This window comes from Carcharhinus amblyrhynchos, chromosome 10 (genome assembly GCF_965287045.1).
Source record: "Carcharhinus amblyrhynchos chromosome 10, sCarAmb.v2.hapA, whole genome shotgun sequence".
NCBI lineage: Eukaryota > Metazoa > Chordata > Chondrichthyes > Carcharhiniformes > Carcharhinidae > Carcharhinus > Carcharhinus amblyrhynchos.
In genome coordinates, this window is record NC_137333.1 from 67,335,987 (window position 1) to 67,355,432 (window position 19,446).

Genomic DNA, 19,446 nt, shown 5'->3' on the forward strand with positions numbered 1-19,446 from the left:
ATTACCATGTCCCTGATTATCAACATCTTTGTGGTCACCACTAACCAGAACATAAACGATTCCAGGTATGTTAATAACATGTCAGCAAGTAACAACATGGCAGAGGCTGCATATTCTGCCATAAGTGGTCCATCTCTTGACCTTACAAATTCTATCTGATTTAACAGTTTGATAGAACATTCACCACTTGCCTTGATGGGTGGAACTGGAACATAATTCAAAATGCTTAACAGCATGCAGGTCAGAACTCTGATTGACTGTGCCCCCCGCCACTGAACTCATTATTTACACCCTCATTATTGGTGCATTTTCATTGCAATTGATCTTGTGGTGGTCAGTGGTCAGTGTGATACAGAATGATACCAACAGTGCAGTTTCAATCCACATACCTGCTGTGATAGTGGTAGTTCTTGGAAACCTGCTTCTGCCTTGCTCCATGCTTTTGGAGTGGTGCCCCTCAAGCTATGTAAAATAAATTCTCTCTCTCAAGTGGAGACTTGCCTATGGTTTTTTTTGTGGACTATAGCTAATAGCTATGCATGATCAATAGGACACAGTACCAATTCATCAATTCTTGTTAGCTATTCTTTCCATTGCAACCTTCACCTTCATCAGTACTGGATGAACTGACACTTCCAGCTAAATTTTGGAAAGACCAAAGACATTGTCTTCGGGACCCGCCACAAATCTCTTTCCCCAATCACAGAATCTGTTTCTCTTCCTGTCAACTGTAACATTGAACCAGAATGCTTGCAACCTTGGTGTCAAATTTGACCCCAAAATGAGCTTTTGACCACATATCCATGGCATCACCAAGACTGCCTATTTTCATCTGCATAACACTGTCCAACTCTGTCCCTACCTCAACTCATTGGTTGCTGAAACAGTCATCCATGTCTTTGTTACCTGCAGATTTGACTAGTACAATGCACATCTGGCTGGCCTCCCATTTTACACCTTTCAAAAACTTGAAATGATTCAAAACCTCTGCTTCAATTCGTATCAAGATCTGTTAATCCATCATCCTAGTGCTTGCTAACCAACATTGTCTCCAAATTAAGCAATGCCTCGATTTGAAGATGTACATCATTATTGTCAAATTCCTCTTGTGCTTCATCCCTTCCAATCTCTGACATCTCCTCTGCAAATGTCTATTTGTAAACCCAACTGACCTGTCTGCTCATTAATCATTTTCCTGGCAGTTTTTAAGGATGTGTGTATATGGACACCTGCTCATCTGCACTTTTCAAAATAGTGCCATTTACAATATACTTTTTTCCATATTAGGTCTGTTAAGGTACATCACTTCACACTTCAGCATGTCATCTGCTTTGCTTCCACCCTTTTCACTGTCCAGTCTATGAAGTCCTGAAGGCTTCAACTTTTCTCATCATTACATAATACTTTGGCACAATCTGTCTCATCTGCAAGCATTATAATGCTGCTCCCTACTCCAGAGTCTAGGTTATTTTATAAAAATTGAAAAGAAAAGGACCCAAAACTGACTTGGGGAAGTGCCACTGTAAACCACCACCCAGTCTGAAAAAGCACCCAACTGCTCAGCATCATTGCATCCTGTCACTGAGCTAATTACTCAAAGAAAAATCTGTGATTTTACAATTGGTGGTTGATGCAGTAATCCCAGAGACTTTAATTATTGAGACTATTTTGCCACTTTCATCTTTACTCTCAATGATTAATATTCACTAACTATCCCACTTGTTGAGATTTCACAGTGACATGGTGAAATAAAAAAACCTTTGAAAACCAATTGTCAAAATGCTATCCCGAGTAAATGACTTATGCTGAATCAAAATGGGCAGTCTCAAGCCTGATGATTGGTTCAGTCCAGAATGGAATAGTTGCTTCCAAGAATCATATCCCAGTTAGGTTTCAGACGTCAGTCAGCATAATACTTCCATATATCCAGAGAACACAAACAGTCACAGAAGAAAATATTTTGTGAAACTTATTGGAACCAGGGGGGAAAAAAAACTTTTTAATTATATTGCAATGATGTAACTGGGATCAATAAATTCAACACATGTAATGGATACAGCTTGGGACTTTCCTGATCTTGAAGGTTCATCTACTCAGAGGATAATCTTACTGCACAGAATAATACTAAGCATGTTGTCGCCTATTCCATTTCTCACCAACAACTGTTCACTTCAAGAATGAAAACATAGGATGATCAATGCATTAAGATTGATGATCAGTACAGTATTTTTACATGTACAATTATAGCTGGGATTTTCTGGCCCCATTGTGGAGGGCCCAGCCACAGAGGATGTGGCGAGCCAGGGAAAAGTCCATTGACTTTCAGTGCAACGGGACAAATCTGGGTGGGCGGGAGGCCAGAAAATTTCATGCCATGTGAAATAATCCTCTAATGTTTATCACATAACATAACATAAATGACATAAAGGTGCGCAGTTGCTCTATTGGAGAGGGTTCTTTTGGCCAGGTCCCTCAGCTATCAGGAGGGAATATTTACTATCCAGCAGCTATTACCTCTGTTGAAGTGGGAAGTCTTGCAGTTCTATTGGAGGGATTAATTTTAAAAATAGATTGGCACGGAGCTGGAATAATGAGATTTATTCCATCATCCTCAGAGTTCAAATATCTTTACAATGAGAATCCTTCTGAGCATTTAAGACAAGAAGCTGTGAAGGAGTAAGGACTAATTGTTAAAAAAATCTTTATTTATATCTGAATATTAAGATTCAGCACTGCACCAAACTGTGAATTGTTCCATGGTGCATTATAAATTGAGATTCAACACTATGTAAACATGTGAGAATACACTACAAAGAGACATAGACAAAGACAAGTCTTGGTTTGATATGGCGCTCCCATGTATTTTCATATTCTCCACATGACAAGGTTGCTTTAATGGTAACAAGATAGGAAGAATGGGCAATTCACCTGTGATAACTAGGAGCCAGAATTATTTATCCATTCCCAAACTAATGATGGGCATTTAGCAGATTCAAATGCTTTATAGAAATAGTACAGTTAAAACCTGTGGAATGGGATTCAGACAATAAAAACATTTCAATTCCGTGCAAACGGCTGAGAGGATAGATAATGAATTTGACTTTTTTTTCCTTGTATGACGTAATAAAGCTAATTGTTTATACTGGGATTTTCAGGTTCCTCATTTCACCACCTGAGGAATTTACATTATAGCTTCGCAAACAGTGCAACACAGGCTGAGACCTTTGCTTCACACTTTAATGGTCACAGTTTCGAGTCGGTTGTTGTAGTTGCTCAAAACATTTATGTGGGGTTATGTTAATCTCAACAACTTGAAAGAAGGATTTATGATGGTTAATTGCCTCCAGGGAAGGGGGTGAAATGATTGAATTTCACCATTGTTTACAATATCAAATTTTATTCACTCAAATAAATTTTAACTGAAAATAATGACATTTAGAATCCCAATCTAGGATGAATTAAAATTACACAACTGCAAGCATCAAAATGCCAGGCCTTCTGGATTTTCTATTTACAGTACAAAATAATACAAATTTGTAATTAAATTATCTTTAGTACAGCAAACTCCATATCTTAAATACTTAGACTGATTTCTCAATATGTCATGAAAAAGCAGTGGATCTTGAAATCAGTCAGAGGTTAGAAACTGCCATTTTGCTGTAATAGGTGAGATTATTCCTTATTTTTTAGTACAGTTGTATGGCTTCCACCACTGTGAGAACTGCAGCACTTTCTTCCTCTGATCGTCAAAGTTTTCTCTGATTGGCTTCTTCCAACGCCTTGGCTCCAGGTCTAACATGCCTCCAACTATTTCCTTTAAAGACAAAAGAAGCAGTTTACATCAATGTTTCTTCTGAAAACCTTCACACATTTATGTTACTCTATTTTCCCTTTGGCACTCCTATCCCACTTGCACAATACCTTTGACAGCTGAATCAAGGTCAACTTCCTCCCTCTCCTCGGAAATGCTCACTGAGTGTCCGCAAACTTCCCCCCACCTTCTAATAAGATCACATTTACTGAAATTTTAAGTCATACCTTGTATAATGATTTTGTGATTAAATAATTTAGTTAGTATCAAGGCCTCCTACTTGATTTTTGATTGATGTGTTCTTTACAATTACTCTGCCTTCAACTGCATGTCTCTGGTAATCTGTGAATTTCAGTCCCAAATCCATGCTTTAAAATGTTGACGTGTTGTATGACTAACTGTTATTAGTTTCTTAGCCAAACTCTTTTCTTTCTACCAAACACCTTTAATCAATCATTCTATTTCCATAGAAGGAATTTAATTGGATGTGAAGTCATATATATTTTGGGAGAAAAAAATAACAAATGGGAATACATTTATTGGAATGATGGAAGATTAAAAAATTCAATGGCTTCCAAAAATGGATGTGGGTATTTCGATGCCTGCTCAAAGTAAATGCAGGCAGCTGTAAACTTTGTGCAGCCAGTGTGAAGTGTGCTGTTGAGTGGCTGCCTGCCTCACCAGCGAGGGGGGCCCCCGAGTTCAAGCGAGAAAACAATATTTAAAGCCAGCTTCTTTAAAGACAAGGTGCATTGTGCCTGCAGACAGGCAAAAATGGTAAAAGCAGTAAGGAGGCCCTCCAGATAGACACTAAGAAAGCAGAGAAAGAAGGCTGGCAACCATCATCATCAAGCCCAAGGATCTGGATTCAATGCTGCCAGAAGTTTAATGATCTCACATGAGTGGTCAAGGCCAATGATGTATCGTCATCAGCTCCTCCCTTACAAATGAAACACTGGCCTCACTGTGCATCAACTTTACTAATAAAGTTACATTGCCCTCTTCATTCACCTGCCAGTCTCCATTAACAATAACTCATATTCCACATTCATAGCCTCTTCTCACCCCCACATATATCAGTGCTGCAAGTTGCACACTATGTCCCAGAGCTTGCACATGCTACCAGCTATTCAAGTGTGGATGGATGCAGACATCAATGTTCAAAGAGACTTCCAGACATCCATTTGTGCTGCAGCAGATTTTTTGGATTCCCTTGTGGAGTGGTAGCAGCTTCACAGAGCACATATCTGCTGTCCTCAGAATGATAGCATTCATGCTCCCACCACTGCTATTCCACCAGTGCTCATTCTGTTGCTCATCAGCTAGCTAGCCTGTCAACCCAAACTCCTGCTGCTCATTCCAAGGTGGCCCAGTCCGAAGCTGAGTCTTCTAGGTTTGAAGGTATCCTGCAAAGCCACTGAAAGTCAACACAAGCCATGTTGCAGTATCTGTGGAGGACTGCATAGGAGTACTGCATAGAAAGTTTTAGATTGGCTAGGAGGGAGTTGAAGAGGGAGTTAAGAAGGGCTAAAAGAGGACATGAGATGACTTTGGCTGATAGGATTAAGGAGAACCCTAAGGCGTTTTACAGGTATGTCAAGAACAGAAGGTTGGTTAGGGCAAGATTAGGGCCAGTTACAGACAGTAGAGGGAAGTTGTGTGTGGAACCGGAGGAGATTGGAGAGGCGTTGAACCAATATTTCTCTTCGGTGTTCACGCAAGGGGACATGAATGTAGCTGAGGAGGACACTGGGGTGCAGGGGTGTAAAATAGATAGTATTGCAGTTGATACGGGGGATGTGCTGGATATTTTAGAGGGTTTGAAAATAGATAAGTCCCCTGGTCCGGATGGGATTTACCCTAGGATTCTCTGGGAGGCAAGAGAGGTGATTGCGGAGCCTCTGGCTCTGATCTTCAGGTCGTCGTTGGTCTCTGGTATAGTACCGGAAGATTGGAGGACAGCAAATGTTGTCCCATTGTTTAAGAAAGGGAGAAGAGACTTCCCTGGGAATTATAGACCGGTGAGTCTTACTTCTGTGGTGGGTAAGGTTTTGGAAAGGATTATTAGAGACAGGATTTATAGTTATTTGGAGAGTAATGAATTGATTAGAGACAGTCAGCATTGTTTTGTAGCGGGTAGGTCGTGCCTTACTAACCTTATCGAGTTCTTTGAGAAAGTGACCAAAGAGGTGGATAGGGGTAAGGCAGTTGACGTGGTGTATATGGATTTTAGTAAGGCGTTTGATAAGGTTCACCATGGTAGGCTTCTGCAGAAAATGCAGATGTATGGGATTGGGGGTGATCTAGGTAATTGGATCAGGAATTGGCTAGCAGATAGGAGACAGAGGGTGGTGGTTGATGGTAAATATTCGTCATGGAGTTCGGTTACGAGTGGTGTGCCTCAGGGATCTGTTTTGGGGCCACTGCTGTTTGTAATTTTTATTAATGATCTGGATGAGGGTATAGTTGGGTGGATTAGTAAGTTTGCTGATGACACCAAAGTCGGAGGTGTGGTAGATTGTGAGGAAGGGTGTCATAGTTTGCAGGGTGACTTAGAAAGGTTGCAGAGCTGGGCCGCGAGGTGGCGGATGGAGTTTAATGTGGAGAAGTGTGAAGTAATTCATTTCGGTAGGAATAACAGATGTGTTGAGTATAGGGCTAACGGGAGGACTTTGAATAGTGTGGAGGAGCAGAGGGATCTAGGTGTATGTGTACATAGATCCCTGAAAGTTGGGAATCAAGTAGATAAGGTTGTTAAGAAGGCATACGGTGTCTTGGCGTTTATTGGTAGGGGGATTGAATTTAGGAGTCGCAGCGTCATGATGCAACTGTACACAACTCTGGTGCGGCCGCACTTGGAGTATTGTGTGCAGTTCTGGTCCCCACATTACAGGAAGGATGTAGAGGCTTTGGAGAGGGTGCAGAGGAGGTTTACCAGGATGTTGCCTGGTATGGAGGGGAGATCCTATGAGGAGAGACTGAGAGATTTGGGGTTGTTTTCGCTGGAAAGAAGGCGGCTAAGAGGGGACCTTATTGAAACATATAAGATGATTAGAGGTTTAGACAGGGTAGATAGTGATAGCCTTTTTCCTAGGATGGAGAAAGCTAGCACGAGGGGGCACGACTTTAAATTAAGGGGGGGTAGTTATAGGACTGATGTCAGGGGTAGGTTCTTTACCCAGAGGGTGGTGAGGGACTGGAATGCCCTGCCAGCTGCAGTTGTAAATGCGCCTAGTTTGGGGGCGTTTAAGAGATCTGTGGATAGGTTTATGGACGAAATGGGATTGGTTTAGATTAGTGGGTTAGTGTTGTTTTGTTTTTAAAAGCTGGTCGGCGCAACATCGTGGGCCGAAGAGCCTGTTCTGCGCTGTAATGTTCTATGTACTTGGTCAAACAAAGACATATGGAAGACAGGCACCAGAGGAGTGCACAAAGGTGATTAGCTGAGTCTTGTATGGAATATTCACTGCTTTTCTTGATAAAGTTAGTATGGGATGTCGGTTTGTGATGGCTTTTATCTCAGGATTGTGGACAAGGGGGACTGTGTAGTATGGGACTGGTGTGGGAATGGGGATCTGGACAGTTCCATTCACTAGAACCAAAGTTGAGTGAGTGCTCGTGGACAGCCCATCTGAAACACAGATGTGCTGGCAACCTCCTCTTAGTCATAGACACAGCATGATAATTGGCCATTCGGCTCAACTTGGCCATGCCACCCTTTTTTTAAAACTCCTAAGCTAGTTCCAATTGCCAGCATTTGGCCCATATCACTCCACACCCGTCTTACCCATGTAACCGTCTAAATGCTTTTCAAAAGACAAAATTGTACCGGCCAGTACTACTACCTCTGGCAGCTTGCTCAAGACGCTTACCAGTTTCTGTGTGAGAAAATTGCCCCTCTGGACCCATTTGTATCTCCCCCCTCTCACTTCAACCTATGCCCTCAAGTTTTAGACTCCCCTACCTTTGGGAAAAGATATTGACTATCTAGCTGATCTGTGCCCCTCGTTATTTTATAGATCTCTATAAGATCGCCCCTCAACCTTCTACACTCCAGAGGAAAAAGTTCCAGTCTATCCAGCCTCTCCTTATTACTCAAACCATCAAGTCCTGGTAGTATCCTAATAAATCTCTTCTGCACTCTTTCTAGTTTAATAATATCCTTTCTATAACAGGGCTACCAGGACAGTACACAATATTCCAAGTGTGACCTTACCAATGTCTTGTACCACTTCAACAAGACATTCCGACTCCTGTATTCAATGTTCTGACCAATGAAACCAAGCATGCTGAATGCCTTCTTCACCACTCTGTCCACCTGTCCTCCACTTTCAAGGAGCTATGAACCTGTGCTCCTAGATCTCTTTGTTCTGTAACTCTCCACAAAGTCATACCATTAACTGAGTAAGTCCTGCCTGATGCTAACTGAATAAGTCCTGTCCTCTTCCTGAAATGGTCATTAAATCCATGGTGAAAAGAGCTGTACCCTCATGGTGCCAAGGTTGTGCAGCATGAGGCAGACCACCACTAATTAGGATACCTGCTCCCGTGCAAGTACAGAGCTCCTCTAAAGTAGTTAAGGGAGCAGAATAGTAGCTTTGACACCTTAATCATCTGTTTGATGGTGCTTTTCATAATGCATGCGATTGATTTGCAGAAGGGAATCATAAGGCAAGTGTTGTCTGGCTGTCATACTCTGATTTGACATAAGTGAAACAATGGGGATCGGAGCAGAAAGAAATCATCATGAATGTTGCCAGGATAGTGGACATGATACACTGAGAATCACTGCATAACAACTGCACAGTGAGAGTTAATCTTTGCAGTTATGGTATACCTCAGCATTGAAATTCAGTGACTGCAAAGCAACATGTGTACTATACAGTCAATGGCATCCTACACCATGCGTAAGCCCACATCTTGGTTAAGACCCCTGTGCACTCCACCTGTTACTCTCTATTCAGAAAGAAAACAACAAAGTCCCCTCTCCTGGTGAAAAGATTCTTTTCACCTCTGATGTAGCAGTGGACAGCAAATTGGGAGATGCTAGGGGTGCCACTCATTCCAGCCAGGAAGGATCCCAACATGCAGAAATTAAAGGCCAGGGTCTGTTCCCAGAGGCGAAAGAGTTCGATGAACATCTGTCTTGTGAATTGTAGACAATATACATGCAGTCCGTGGCTTAGGTGGAGGCAAGACAAATGCACCAGAAGACTCTAGGTTTATAAGACCTCCTTACTGAAAACCTTTCATAAGAACATAAGAAATAGGAGCAGGAGTAGGCCATCCAGCCCTTCGAGCCTGCCCCGCCATTCAATAAGATCATGGCTGATATTAGCAATTCAACAGTCATTAACTGAAATGAGAAAATTCTGTTCCTCTAGTATCTCAGCACTAAATGGGTTTAAACCACACATTTTGTTGGAATTGTATATTTTGATGAGCACCACTGATTTGAAAGGAGCAAACCTTTAAAATGCAATATTAAATTAGATGCTTTAAAAAGACTTCTGAGCTGAAGGTGGGATTATTAATATGGGGGAGGACTGGTGCAATGCCAAGCAGTCTGCTGAAACATGATTCTGGCAGCTCGGAAAACATCTGGGTTTTGTTGCTGAGGACTTGCTTGTATTTCATGAGGGCTCTCCTCGCTTGCAATAGCTGATTCCATTTCAGTCCAATAATTCTCAAACCAGTCAGAATTTCTCTAGTTTCTTTCCCCATATACAGCGAGTGCTGAGTCACAGATAGTAACATACAGATATGATTCCACTCACACCGTGGATGTTGTCTGAAAGAACGTGATAGAGGATATTGAGAAACTCCTGGATCATTCCTGGGTCTGTGGTATGACGAACATTGATCTGATGATGACCTTTCTTCATGGAGTGGTATAGCCTCCTTGTCCTGATCTTGTGCCACATGAGGGAGTGGAAATTGACATAGTCAACACTATAATAGCTGTGAGTGATGAGTACATTGCTGAGGGTAGTACCTCTAGTAATACGCTTTAGCTGATGTCAGTGATGTGATCTTGCATGTCTTGCAGCTTGTTAGAAGTAGCCCTTCATCACAAAGAGTCCTTGGCAACAGCATATCTTTATCTTTGTTCATTTTGCCGACTCCCTCGTGCCCTATGCACATTGGCCAAGCTGTGCAGTTGGTACCCACCTTGTGTTCTTAACATCCTCCTTTAGAGCAAAGCATAGACAACTTATGCAAGCCTAGCAAATTGGATGAACTGCTTCCACTTCCGCTCCTTCGTGGCAGGACAAAGTGTCAAATATGAAAATACACCAGTGTGCGGATACTCCCATTGCGTTTGCCCTCTTAAGTCAGTGGCAACTCCACAGCTTGGGTCACATGCTGCACTTGAATGATGGCCACATGCACAAAGACATGCTCTATGGCAAACCTGCTATTGGCACAAGAGCAGCAGACCCACATGCTTGCAATTCAAAAGCATCTGCAAGTGAGACATAAAATTAACCAGATTGGAGTTGATAGTTGGGAGGTCCTTACTGCAGATCAGAGTGCCTGGAGACAAGCAGTCATGCAGGACATTGGAAAACGCAAAGGACAAAAAAATGACCATATGGCAGAAATAACAGCCTAGAAGAAAATAAATCAGTCAACCTTGAGCCAATACTATTGATTCATGCCAGCTGCAGAAAGAACTGTCATTGATCAGTCAGCCTCTAAAGCCACAGACGATCATATTAAATCCGGAAGCAGCATAAATCACAGACTCTGTCCATCATCTCCTGAGAAAGATGGATGTCTATAACGGAGCAACAGGCAGCAAGTAATTTCTAGTAAAATCACCTGATATTAAATCATCAGATCTTATTGCAGCCTAACGTAACAACAACACAAACTTATAATTTGAATGACAAATCCAATATACAATAATTAGCCTGATGTCTTCGTGAGCCAATAAGTTTACCAGTATATGAGCTTTTCTACTGATTGAATTTTTGCCGAGATGATTTATGGAAACATCAAGTTCGTTGTTGATGTCATCAAGCTTCACAGCAATGCAAGGTACCAATAATTAGGGATTACCTTTCCAAAATAAAAAGGAAACTTCTCTTCATTTTCAATGACGTGAGCAAATCCTCCTTGGAGACCAAAATCCACAGAAAAATAAGGAAGACCTTTAGGAACCTGAAATGAAATAGTTATTAATATTGATGAGTCTTTTTATTTTTTTTGACATGGCATGTAGCTGCATGCACCTGAATGTAAACAGGAAATGTTGATGTTGAAACTTATTCTTAGTTCAAGTTTGGTCTAAACTGACGGTCAACAGAGGGAATGCTTTCATTGAGTGAGGGACCTATATGACATAAAGTCATGTAGTTTGAAAGCCAAGCACAGAAAGCATTTGATTAGGTCTTCTACAACTTTGGTTATTTCTTTAAAAATCATTAATAGGATTTGGGTGTCGCTGGCTGGGCCAATATTTACTGCTCATCCCAAGGTGCCCTGAGTAAGTGGTGATGAGCTGCTTTCTTGAAGTGCTGCAGTCTCTGAGGTGTAGGTACACCCAGTGTTATTAGGGAAAGAATTCCAGGATTTTGACCCAGATACAGAGAAGGAATGATGATATATTTCTAAGACAAGATGGTGGGTGACTTGGAGGGAAACCTCCCGATGTGGTGTTCCCTGACAACTATTGCCCTTATCCTTCTAGATGTTACTGGTCATGGGCTTGGATGGTGATATCTAAAGAACCTTCTTGACCTCCTGTAGTTCTTCTTGGAGATGTTGATACTGCTCTTATTGTTTATTTGTGGTGGAAGGATTGACTGCTTGTCGAAGAGGTAGTGATCAAGCTGATTGCTTTGCCATGGACAGCGTTGAGCTTCTTCAATGTTGTTGGAGCCATACTCATCCAGGCACATGTTTCATCACATTCCTGACTTGTGTCTTGTATATGGTTTACAGGCTGTGGGGAGCCAGGAGGTGAGTTATCAACTAGTCTTTGGCCTGCTCTTGTTGCCACAGAAGTTAGATTTGATTTGATTTATTATTGTCATGTGTATTAGTATACAGTGAAAAGTATTGTTTCTTGTGTGCTATACCAACAAAGCATACCATTCATAGAGAAGGAAAGGAGAGGGTGCAGAATGTAGTGTTATAATCATTGCTAGGGTTTAGGGAAAAATCAACTTAATGCGAGGTAGTCCATTCAAAAGCCTGACGACAGCAGGGAAGACGCTGTTCTTGAGTCAGCTGGTACGTGACCTCAGACTTTTGTCTCTTTTTCCTGATGGAAGAAGGTGGAAGATTGTTATGTCTGGGGTGTGTGGGGTCCTTGATTACGCTAGCTGTTTTTCCAAGGCAGTGGGAAATGTGGATGGAGTCAATGGATGGAAGCCTGGTTTTTTGTGATGGACTGGGTTCATTGGGTTGATTAGTCGAGTTCAATTTTTGGCCAATGATAACCTCAAGGATGATAGAAGTCTACAAGATTATAAGGAGCATGGACTGCGTCGGAAGCTTTTTCCCAGGGTGGAAGAGTCAATTACGAGGGAGCATAGGTTTAAGTGCAAAGGGCAAGGTTTAAAGGAGATGTACGAGGCAGGTTTTGTTTTTAAACAGAAGGTAGTGGGTGCCTGGAACTCACTGCCAGAGGAAGTAGTGGAAGCAGATATGATAGTCACTTTTAAGGGGCGTCTTGGCAAATACATGAATAGAATGGGAATGGAGGGATATGGTCCCCAGAAGGGTAGGGAGTTTTAGTTTAGTCGGTGCAGACTTGGAGGGCCGAAGGGCCTGTTCCTGTGCTGCAATTTTCTTTGTTCATACTGGGGGATTCAATATTTGGTAACACGCCATTGAATATCAAGTGTGATGGTTAGATTCTGTCTTGCTGGAGATGGTCATTGCCTGACATTTGTATGGTGCGAATGTTACTTGCCACTTGTCAGCCTAAGCCTGGATATTTTCCAGATCTTGTTGCATTTAGACATGCACTGCTTCAGTATCTGAGGTGTCATAAATGATACTCCCCATTTCTGACATTTTGATCGCAGGAAGGTCATTGATGAAGCAACTGAAGATGGTTGGGCCTGGGATGCTGAAGGAAAATTTGCATGTTCTAGACGCTACAATCTTAGGGCAAAACAAAATTAAAAATTACGGAAGTTTATTTAACTATTTTTCCCAATTGACACCACTGCTGGGTGGCACATTGGTTAGCACTGCTGCCTCACACGCCAGGGACCTGAGTTCAATTCCGGCCTCAGATGACTGTTGTGTGGAGTTTGTACATTCTCCCTGTATCTACATGGGCTTCCTCTGGGTGCTCCGGTTTCCTCCCACACTCGAATGATGGGCAAGTTAGGATGATTGGCCACGCTAAATTGCTGCTTAGTGTCGGGGGATTAGAAGGGTAAATATGTGAAGTTACAGGGATAGGGCCTGGATGGCATTGTTGTTGGTGCAGTCTCGATGGGCTGAATGGCCTTCATTTGCACTGTAGGGATTCTATGATTCTATAGGTAATTCATTTTACAATGTCCCAACAGCAGTCTGTGATAAGTGAGGCACAGTTTTGTTGTGTTAGATTAATTATTGAATTTCTTGCCTGCTGGGTACAGTTATTGCTGGTTGCTTCTTCAACTTGATCAAATTAGATGTTACAATCTGGGGACCATTTACAGCGCAACCTGGTAGATACTCACGGCCATATAAGAGTAAAAATGCATAGTGCGGTTAATTGCTATAATTAAACTTTGTCATGCATCCAGCTATTATGTCAGCTTAGATATACTCACTGGGTTAGAAGGTTGTAGTTCAAGTCCAACTCAGCGCTGTACTGAATGACTGCTGTCCTTTTAAAAAAGCCTTTTCAATAAGATGTAAATTAAGAGCCTGCTTTTTCACATGGTTATAAAATATCCCGCTGCAGTATTTAGAACATAGAACATAGAACATTACAGCGCAGAACAGGCCCTTCGGCCCACGATGTTGCGCCAACCAGTTAAAAAGCAATGACCCTCTAACCTAAACCAAACCCTTTCCATCCATAAACCTATCCACGGATCTCTTAAACGCCCCCAAACTAGGCACATTTACAACTGCAGCAGGCAGGGCATTCCAATCCCTCACCACCCTCTGGGTAAAGAACCTACCCCTGACATCCGTCCTATAACTACCACCCCTTAATTTAATGCTATGCCCCCTCATGCTAGCTTTCTCCATCCGAGGGAAAAGGCTAACACTGTCCACCCTATCTAAACCTCTAAGGAGGACTGGTGAGTTCTCTCTGTTTCAAAGAAGCACCTTACTGGTTCTATTGAAATGTAGCTCAGGTCCCTTTACTACCAGCATTGAAGACCAGGAGGCAGGCTCCACTAAACGCTAGCTTAAAATTAACACAATAACCAACTGTGCCTTCAACAGATTTTTAAAAAAAGTGGTTGTTGCAATATTCAAAGATATTCCTGAAAAAAGTCCTGTGAATTTTATAACACAAATATAAAAATGTGGATACTTTAAATTCTGTTCAGCATTGGATTTTTGTTTGTGATGGCCTTGTTGAGGGAACAAAATAAATTCCTTTCTCCTTGGTGACATGCTCAGTGCCAAACGTGCCTTATGTTGAATGCAGAGAACCCGTTTCATTTCTGTGATATTGGGTATTAAGTCCAATGTAATTGGAGTTACAATCGCAATGGTCATAGTGAATGCTAGCATCAATGCAATTTTCCTAGTATACACAGAGGCAGTATATTCAACATTCCACTGGTAGAGGCTTTTCATTTCACACTGTGTCTAATCATTAAGAACATAAGAACTAGGAGCAGGAATGGGCCATCTGGCCTCTCGAGTCTGGTCCACCATTCAATAAGATCATGGCTGATCTTTTCGTGGACTCAGCTCCACTTACCGGCCCGCTTACCATAACCCTTAATTCCTTTACTGTTCAAAAATTTATCTATCCTTGCCTTAAAAAATTCAATGAGGTAGCCTCAACTGTTTCAGTGGGCAGGGAATTCCACAGATTCACAACCTTTGTGTGAAGAAGTTCTTCCTCAACTCAGTCCTAAGTCTACTCCCCCTTATTTTGAGGCCATCATTATAGCTTCCCTGGATGACAAAATAGATGCAGTAATATGACAGGTGCCAAATGGATGATACATTTGAGAATGAGGCTCAATATAGAGGGAATTCAGAGGGAAATTATATAAACAGAGAAGCATAAGAAACACAAGAATTAGGAAAGGGAATAGGCAATTTGGCCCTTCGAGCCTTCTCTGCCATTCAGAGTTGTGAGGTGTTGCATTTTGGGAAGAGAAACAAGGCAAGGGAATGGTAGGATGCTAGGAAGTATAGAGAGCCAGAGGGACCTCTGGTGGTTAAGAAGGCATAAGGGATACTTGTCTTTATTAACAAAGCCATGGAATATAAGGGGAGGAAGGTTATGATGAAGCTGTATAGAACACTCACGAGACCACAGCTAAAGCACTGTGCGCAGTTCTGCTCGCCACACTATAGGAAGGATGTGATTGCACAGAAAAGGATGTTGCCTGGGCTGAAGTGCTTTAGCTATAAACAGAGGCTGATTAAACTGGGGTTGTTTTCCTTACAGCAGAGCAGGCTGATTAAGGTATACAAAATTAGGAAGGACATAGATAGCGCAGATAGGAAGAATCTTTCCCTTTAGTAGAGGAACCAATAACAAGGGGACATTGATTTTTGGTAAGGAGCAGGAGATTTAGAGGGGATCTGAGGAAAAACTTGTTCACCCAGAGGATGGCAGGAATCTGGAACTTACTGCCTGTAAGACTGGTCAAGGTGGAAATCCTAACAACATTTAAGAAGCATTCGAAGAGCATTTGATAGCATACAAGGGTAGAGACCAAGTGCTGAAAAATTGGATTAGAATAGATGGGTGTTTGATGGCCAGTGGAGACACAATGGGCCAAAGGGCTTTTCTGTGCCATTTAATTCAATGGCTCTAGATAAACTGACCAAATGCCCCTTTGGGATTTGGTTTGCAATTCCCATCTGCAAAACCCAAGTCCAACTTTAAATCTATTCAGTACTTTTTCTTCTTCTGATCTCCTTATCTGATTTATTACTTCTTTCAACTTCACACTTCAGTACAATGATATCTTTGATGAGTTTAATTCATAGTTTTCTCATGGTTTTTTCAAAAAAAGCTCAAGTGAAAATGCCTAAATCTTATCAAAATGCAACCATTATAAATAATAGGCAAGTGTAAGAAAAGAGCCTCAAATAATGCAAGTAGACATAGAATCAGGCATAGGCTGATAAAAAATACAGACTTGATAGGAATGAAGGGAAACAGCTCCTAACATCAAAGCCATTTTCTAAAGAAATTTCTGGCACAGGATTAAATAGCTAGCAGCTCCATTTTCAGTCCTGCCTTATACAAGTGCATCATTCCCAAAATCAACCAACTTATTTTCCTCTATTCAAAGTAGATCTAAAGAAAGTAACAAACATATGCTCACTATGCAGCACTGCTTGTTTTTGCCAAGGTGCCTAAATTTTGCACCTTATGGTATGAATAAAAAAAATCAGGAACAACAAAAATATCCCCAGCTCAGTGGCCTAGGTTATTGTGAGAAAGCAAAATCATCATATTTACAAAAGACATTATATCAAAAACCCAACATGGCAATAAATGCTAAGTTATTGTATTAGACTGTATGGGCCTAAGAATGATGTGCTCTTCATTGTCATGTTTTTCCTGAATTTGTACTCTTTGGCAATGTGCTAATTTTATGATGACTCAATACCTCAGTATTGAACAGAATTAGAGAAGTAAGTCTTAAAGAAGCTCTCCAAATGTATATGATCTAGCTATTGGTCATTCATGATATAGTTTTGGCCAAGTAGCTGTTTGCCAAACCTCATTTTATTAACAAATTCTAGATGATTGAGTCACAATGAAACTGAAGAGAGCTTATTACCTTTTCATGGTGCAATAGACCTCGGGAGGCATATGGAGCATGAAACATTATTTTTTGCAGAGAAATTCAGGGCAAACAAAAGTTCACATATCAAAATGTGATATGAGACTTATCTTTGCATGGGTGTGGAGCTACATTAAGAGCCAAGTACAAGAGAGAGTGGGATTATTCTTATGAAAGAATCGCATGCCTGAAATTTAAGACTGGAGTTTAATCATGAGAAGCTGTGCATTTTGAAATGAACAGCCAGTCTCGAAATGCAGTTGTTTAAACACTTGCATTATCCAACTGGTACATCTGATAGGCTTCATATCATACCGGAAGGAAAATGAACATTTTCCCTCAAAAGTATATCCTTAGATACAGTATTTGAAGTATTTTTTAGATAAGAGATAACAGAAATAATTACTTACAGCTCTGCGGATATCCTTTGTGGAAAGGTCAACTAGCTTCTTGTTTATGGCCCACTCTTCATCAGCCTCCATTATTGCTTTCTTTTATAAATCACACAAATGGTATTTTGAATATATTAAAACAGAAGTACGTTATTGTGATAAATGAGAATAACTACATTGAGGAAAGATGTTACATCGAAAAGATAAAAGGAAATAAATTCAAAATTATGGAATAGCACATTATATTTACAAGTATGGAGTCAACATTACCATATTATGAAAATTAAAATGATTATATATGACTTCCATGTTCACATGAGGAATTATTGTTTTAAACTGCCAAGAAAATTGATGGCGTTTCTCAAAGTCCTGGGAAGATGACTGAGTGCAAGGCTCCCCACACAATCTGGTGCTTATATCTTTTAAATCCTACACTTTTCCTACATTAAGGTTTGAATATTAAAAATAATGTTAAATGTCGATTAATGCTATTTCAATGACAAAATATTTTGGTAATCAATCAACCATCAATATTATTTACCATCCAGTTCATATCTGGCAACAATTCAGAAGGAGAAGTGCTTTCTCTTTGTAACCAGTTGTTTGAGACATTTTAGCAAGCTATTTAATTTATATCAAACTTGGGAAAAATATTGTACAAATTAGTCAGAAATAACATCTTAAGAGTAGGACATAATAAAACTAATAACATTAAATATGTATCTGGAGGTCATCTGAAAATAAGTTGACTTTTAGGCTTCTTTTAAATAACACCGTACATAAAATACGGAATAGCCCTTTTGACATAGTTAATTCAGTGAAGTCATTTGAAGTTATTAAAGGAGAATTTTACTGTAGAGCAAAATGTTTTTAGCAAATTATCTCTCACTTTTAGGTGTCCCTCATTCATTCTAATTTGCTGCCTGCATCTCCATGATCACAGATATTGAAGATGGGATATACTCTAGGTACATGCTTAATTGTCAGCTAGAATGCCTTTAAAATGCAGAGCATCATGATCACAGCCAAAATCAAGAACAGCGATGAAGAGATGGTTAAGTCATCACAGTTTTTTACAATGAGGGCAAGTTAAGATTTCAGGTGTAAATCCTTAAGTGAAACAAATGGCTGAATCTTTCGAGAGGTGCTAATTGCTCTCGGATTGCCACTTTGCTCCTACTTGAACTAGAACATCCCATTTCTGAGGCACAGATTTCACAGTTGTGCTGCCTGAGAAATGTGGAGCATACCTACTCCTGGAGTCCTTCCTTCATGGTGTAGGAACATTAGAAGCCATGCCATGCCATGCTCCCTCTTTTTATGGCACTAGCTACCATAAACCGGTAGGGTTAAATGTTCCAAAGGCACTTTGAGAAGCTATGGAGAGAAGTTATGTGTAGGGTGGTATGTGGGTGTGTAGGGCATTGGGATGATAGATGACTGGGTAGGATGGCAGGTAAGTGCTGGCAGGGTAGGGGTGGCATATCAGTGAGGAGGTAGGGTGAAGGACTTTGAATGAGGGGTAGGGTGACATGTGGATGAGTGAAGGGGTGGGGTAGCAGGTAGATGGATGTGAGGGTAGGATGAGTTGACAGGGTGCTGGGATGGTAGATGGGTAGATTGTTGGGTGGTGGGTGGGGGTGGTGCTGGGAGCGGCAGTTAGGTAAGAACGATTGTCAGGGCATAAGAGGTGTAGTTACCCAGGATTTGGGACTAGTTTTAAACTTTCTAACTTTTCTTGGGTAACTATTCTCTTAAGTAAGTTGGAACCATCCAAAGTCTCTGCTTTCAATTCAGAGTTTCAGAGGTTCCAGCCGTACAGGAATTGCCCAATAGAGGTTGAAATTTTCCAGGTAATTTCTGTGCAGTGATTGCACTGGGACCTTTGAGGGACCTCCCTCTACCCCCGGTAGCTCTGGGCTTGAACCATCCAGAGACCAGAAGAATTGGGCCATAGTTTTTATGCTGTTGGAGAGGGTTGGGGAAGGGGTAGAAGGGGAGCAGTTTTAAATCAGTCTTTTCTCTTTATTGATGTTCTTTCTATTTCCATGTAGTTTAGATTTCTATCATTGCCAGTTTTTCCTTTCTTTATTCTTCCATTTTCGATACTTTTTCACTGCCTTATATTAGTTTTTGAATTCTTGTTTATTCTTTTGATGATAATTTGTGACCTTGCTTAGGTCTCAAAAATACTTCATACTTTCAACTCTTTCTTAAAAGTTTGTTTAGTGACGATTCCCTGCTATGTGCCAAAAGTCAGCATTCCTGACTTCGGAGTTTTGCTTTG

General features: G+C 41.0%; 1 protein-coding gene across 2 annotated transcripts in view; it reads right to left on the reverse strand.

Moving 5' to 3' along the window:
* Window positions 1-2,684: 2,684 nt before the first annotated feature.
* The window catches only part of cwf19l2 (CWF19 like cell cycle control factor 2), a 127,963-nt gene continuing 111,201 nt past the window's right edge, over window positions 2,685-19,446 (reverse strand). For both annotated transcript variants that reach the window (XM_080197234.1, XM_080197233.1), the window contains 3 exons: window positions 17,178-17,258; window positions 10,877-10,978; window positions 2,685-3,814 (listed from right to left, as the gene is read on the reverse strand). In XM_080197234.1, coding sequence (XP_080053360.1) covers window positions 3,680-3,814; window positions 10,877-10,978; window positions 17,178-17,258 — 318 coding nt within the window. In that variant the 3' untranslated portion in view covers window positions 2,685-3,679. The remainder of the gene's footprint in view (window positions 3,815-10,876; window positions 10,979-17,177; window positions 17,259-19,446) is intronic.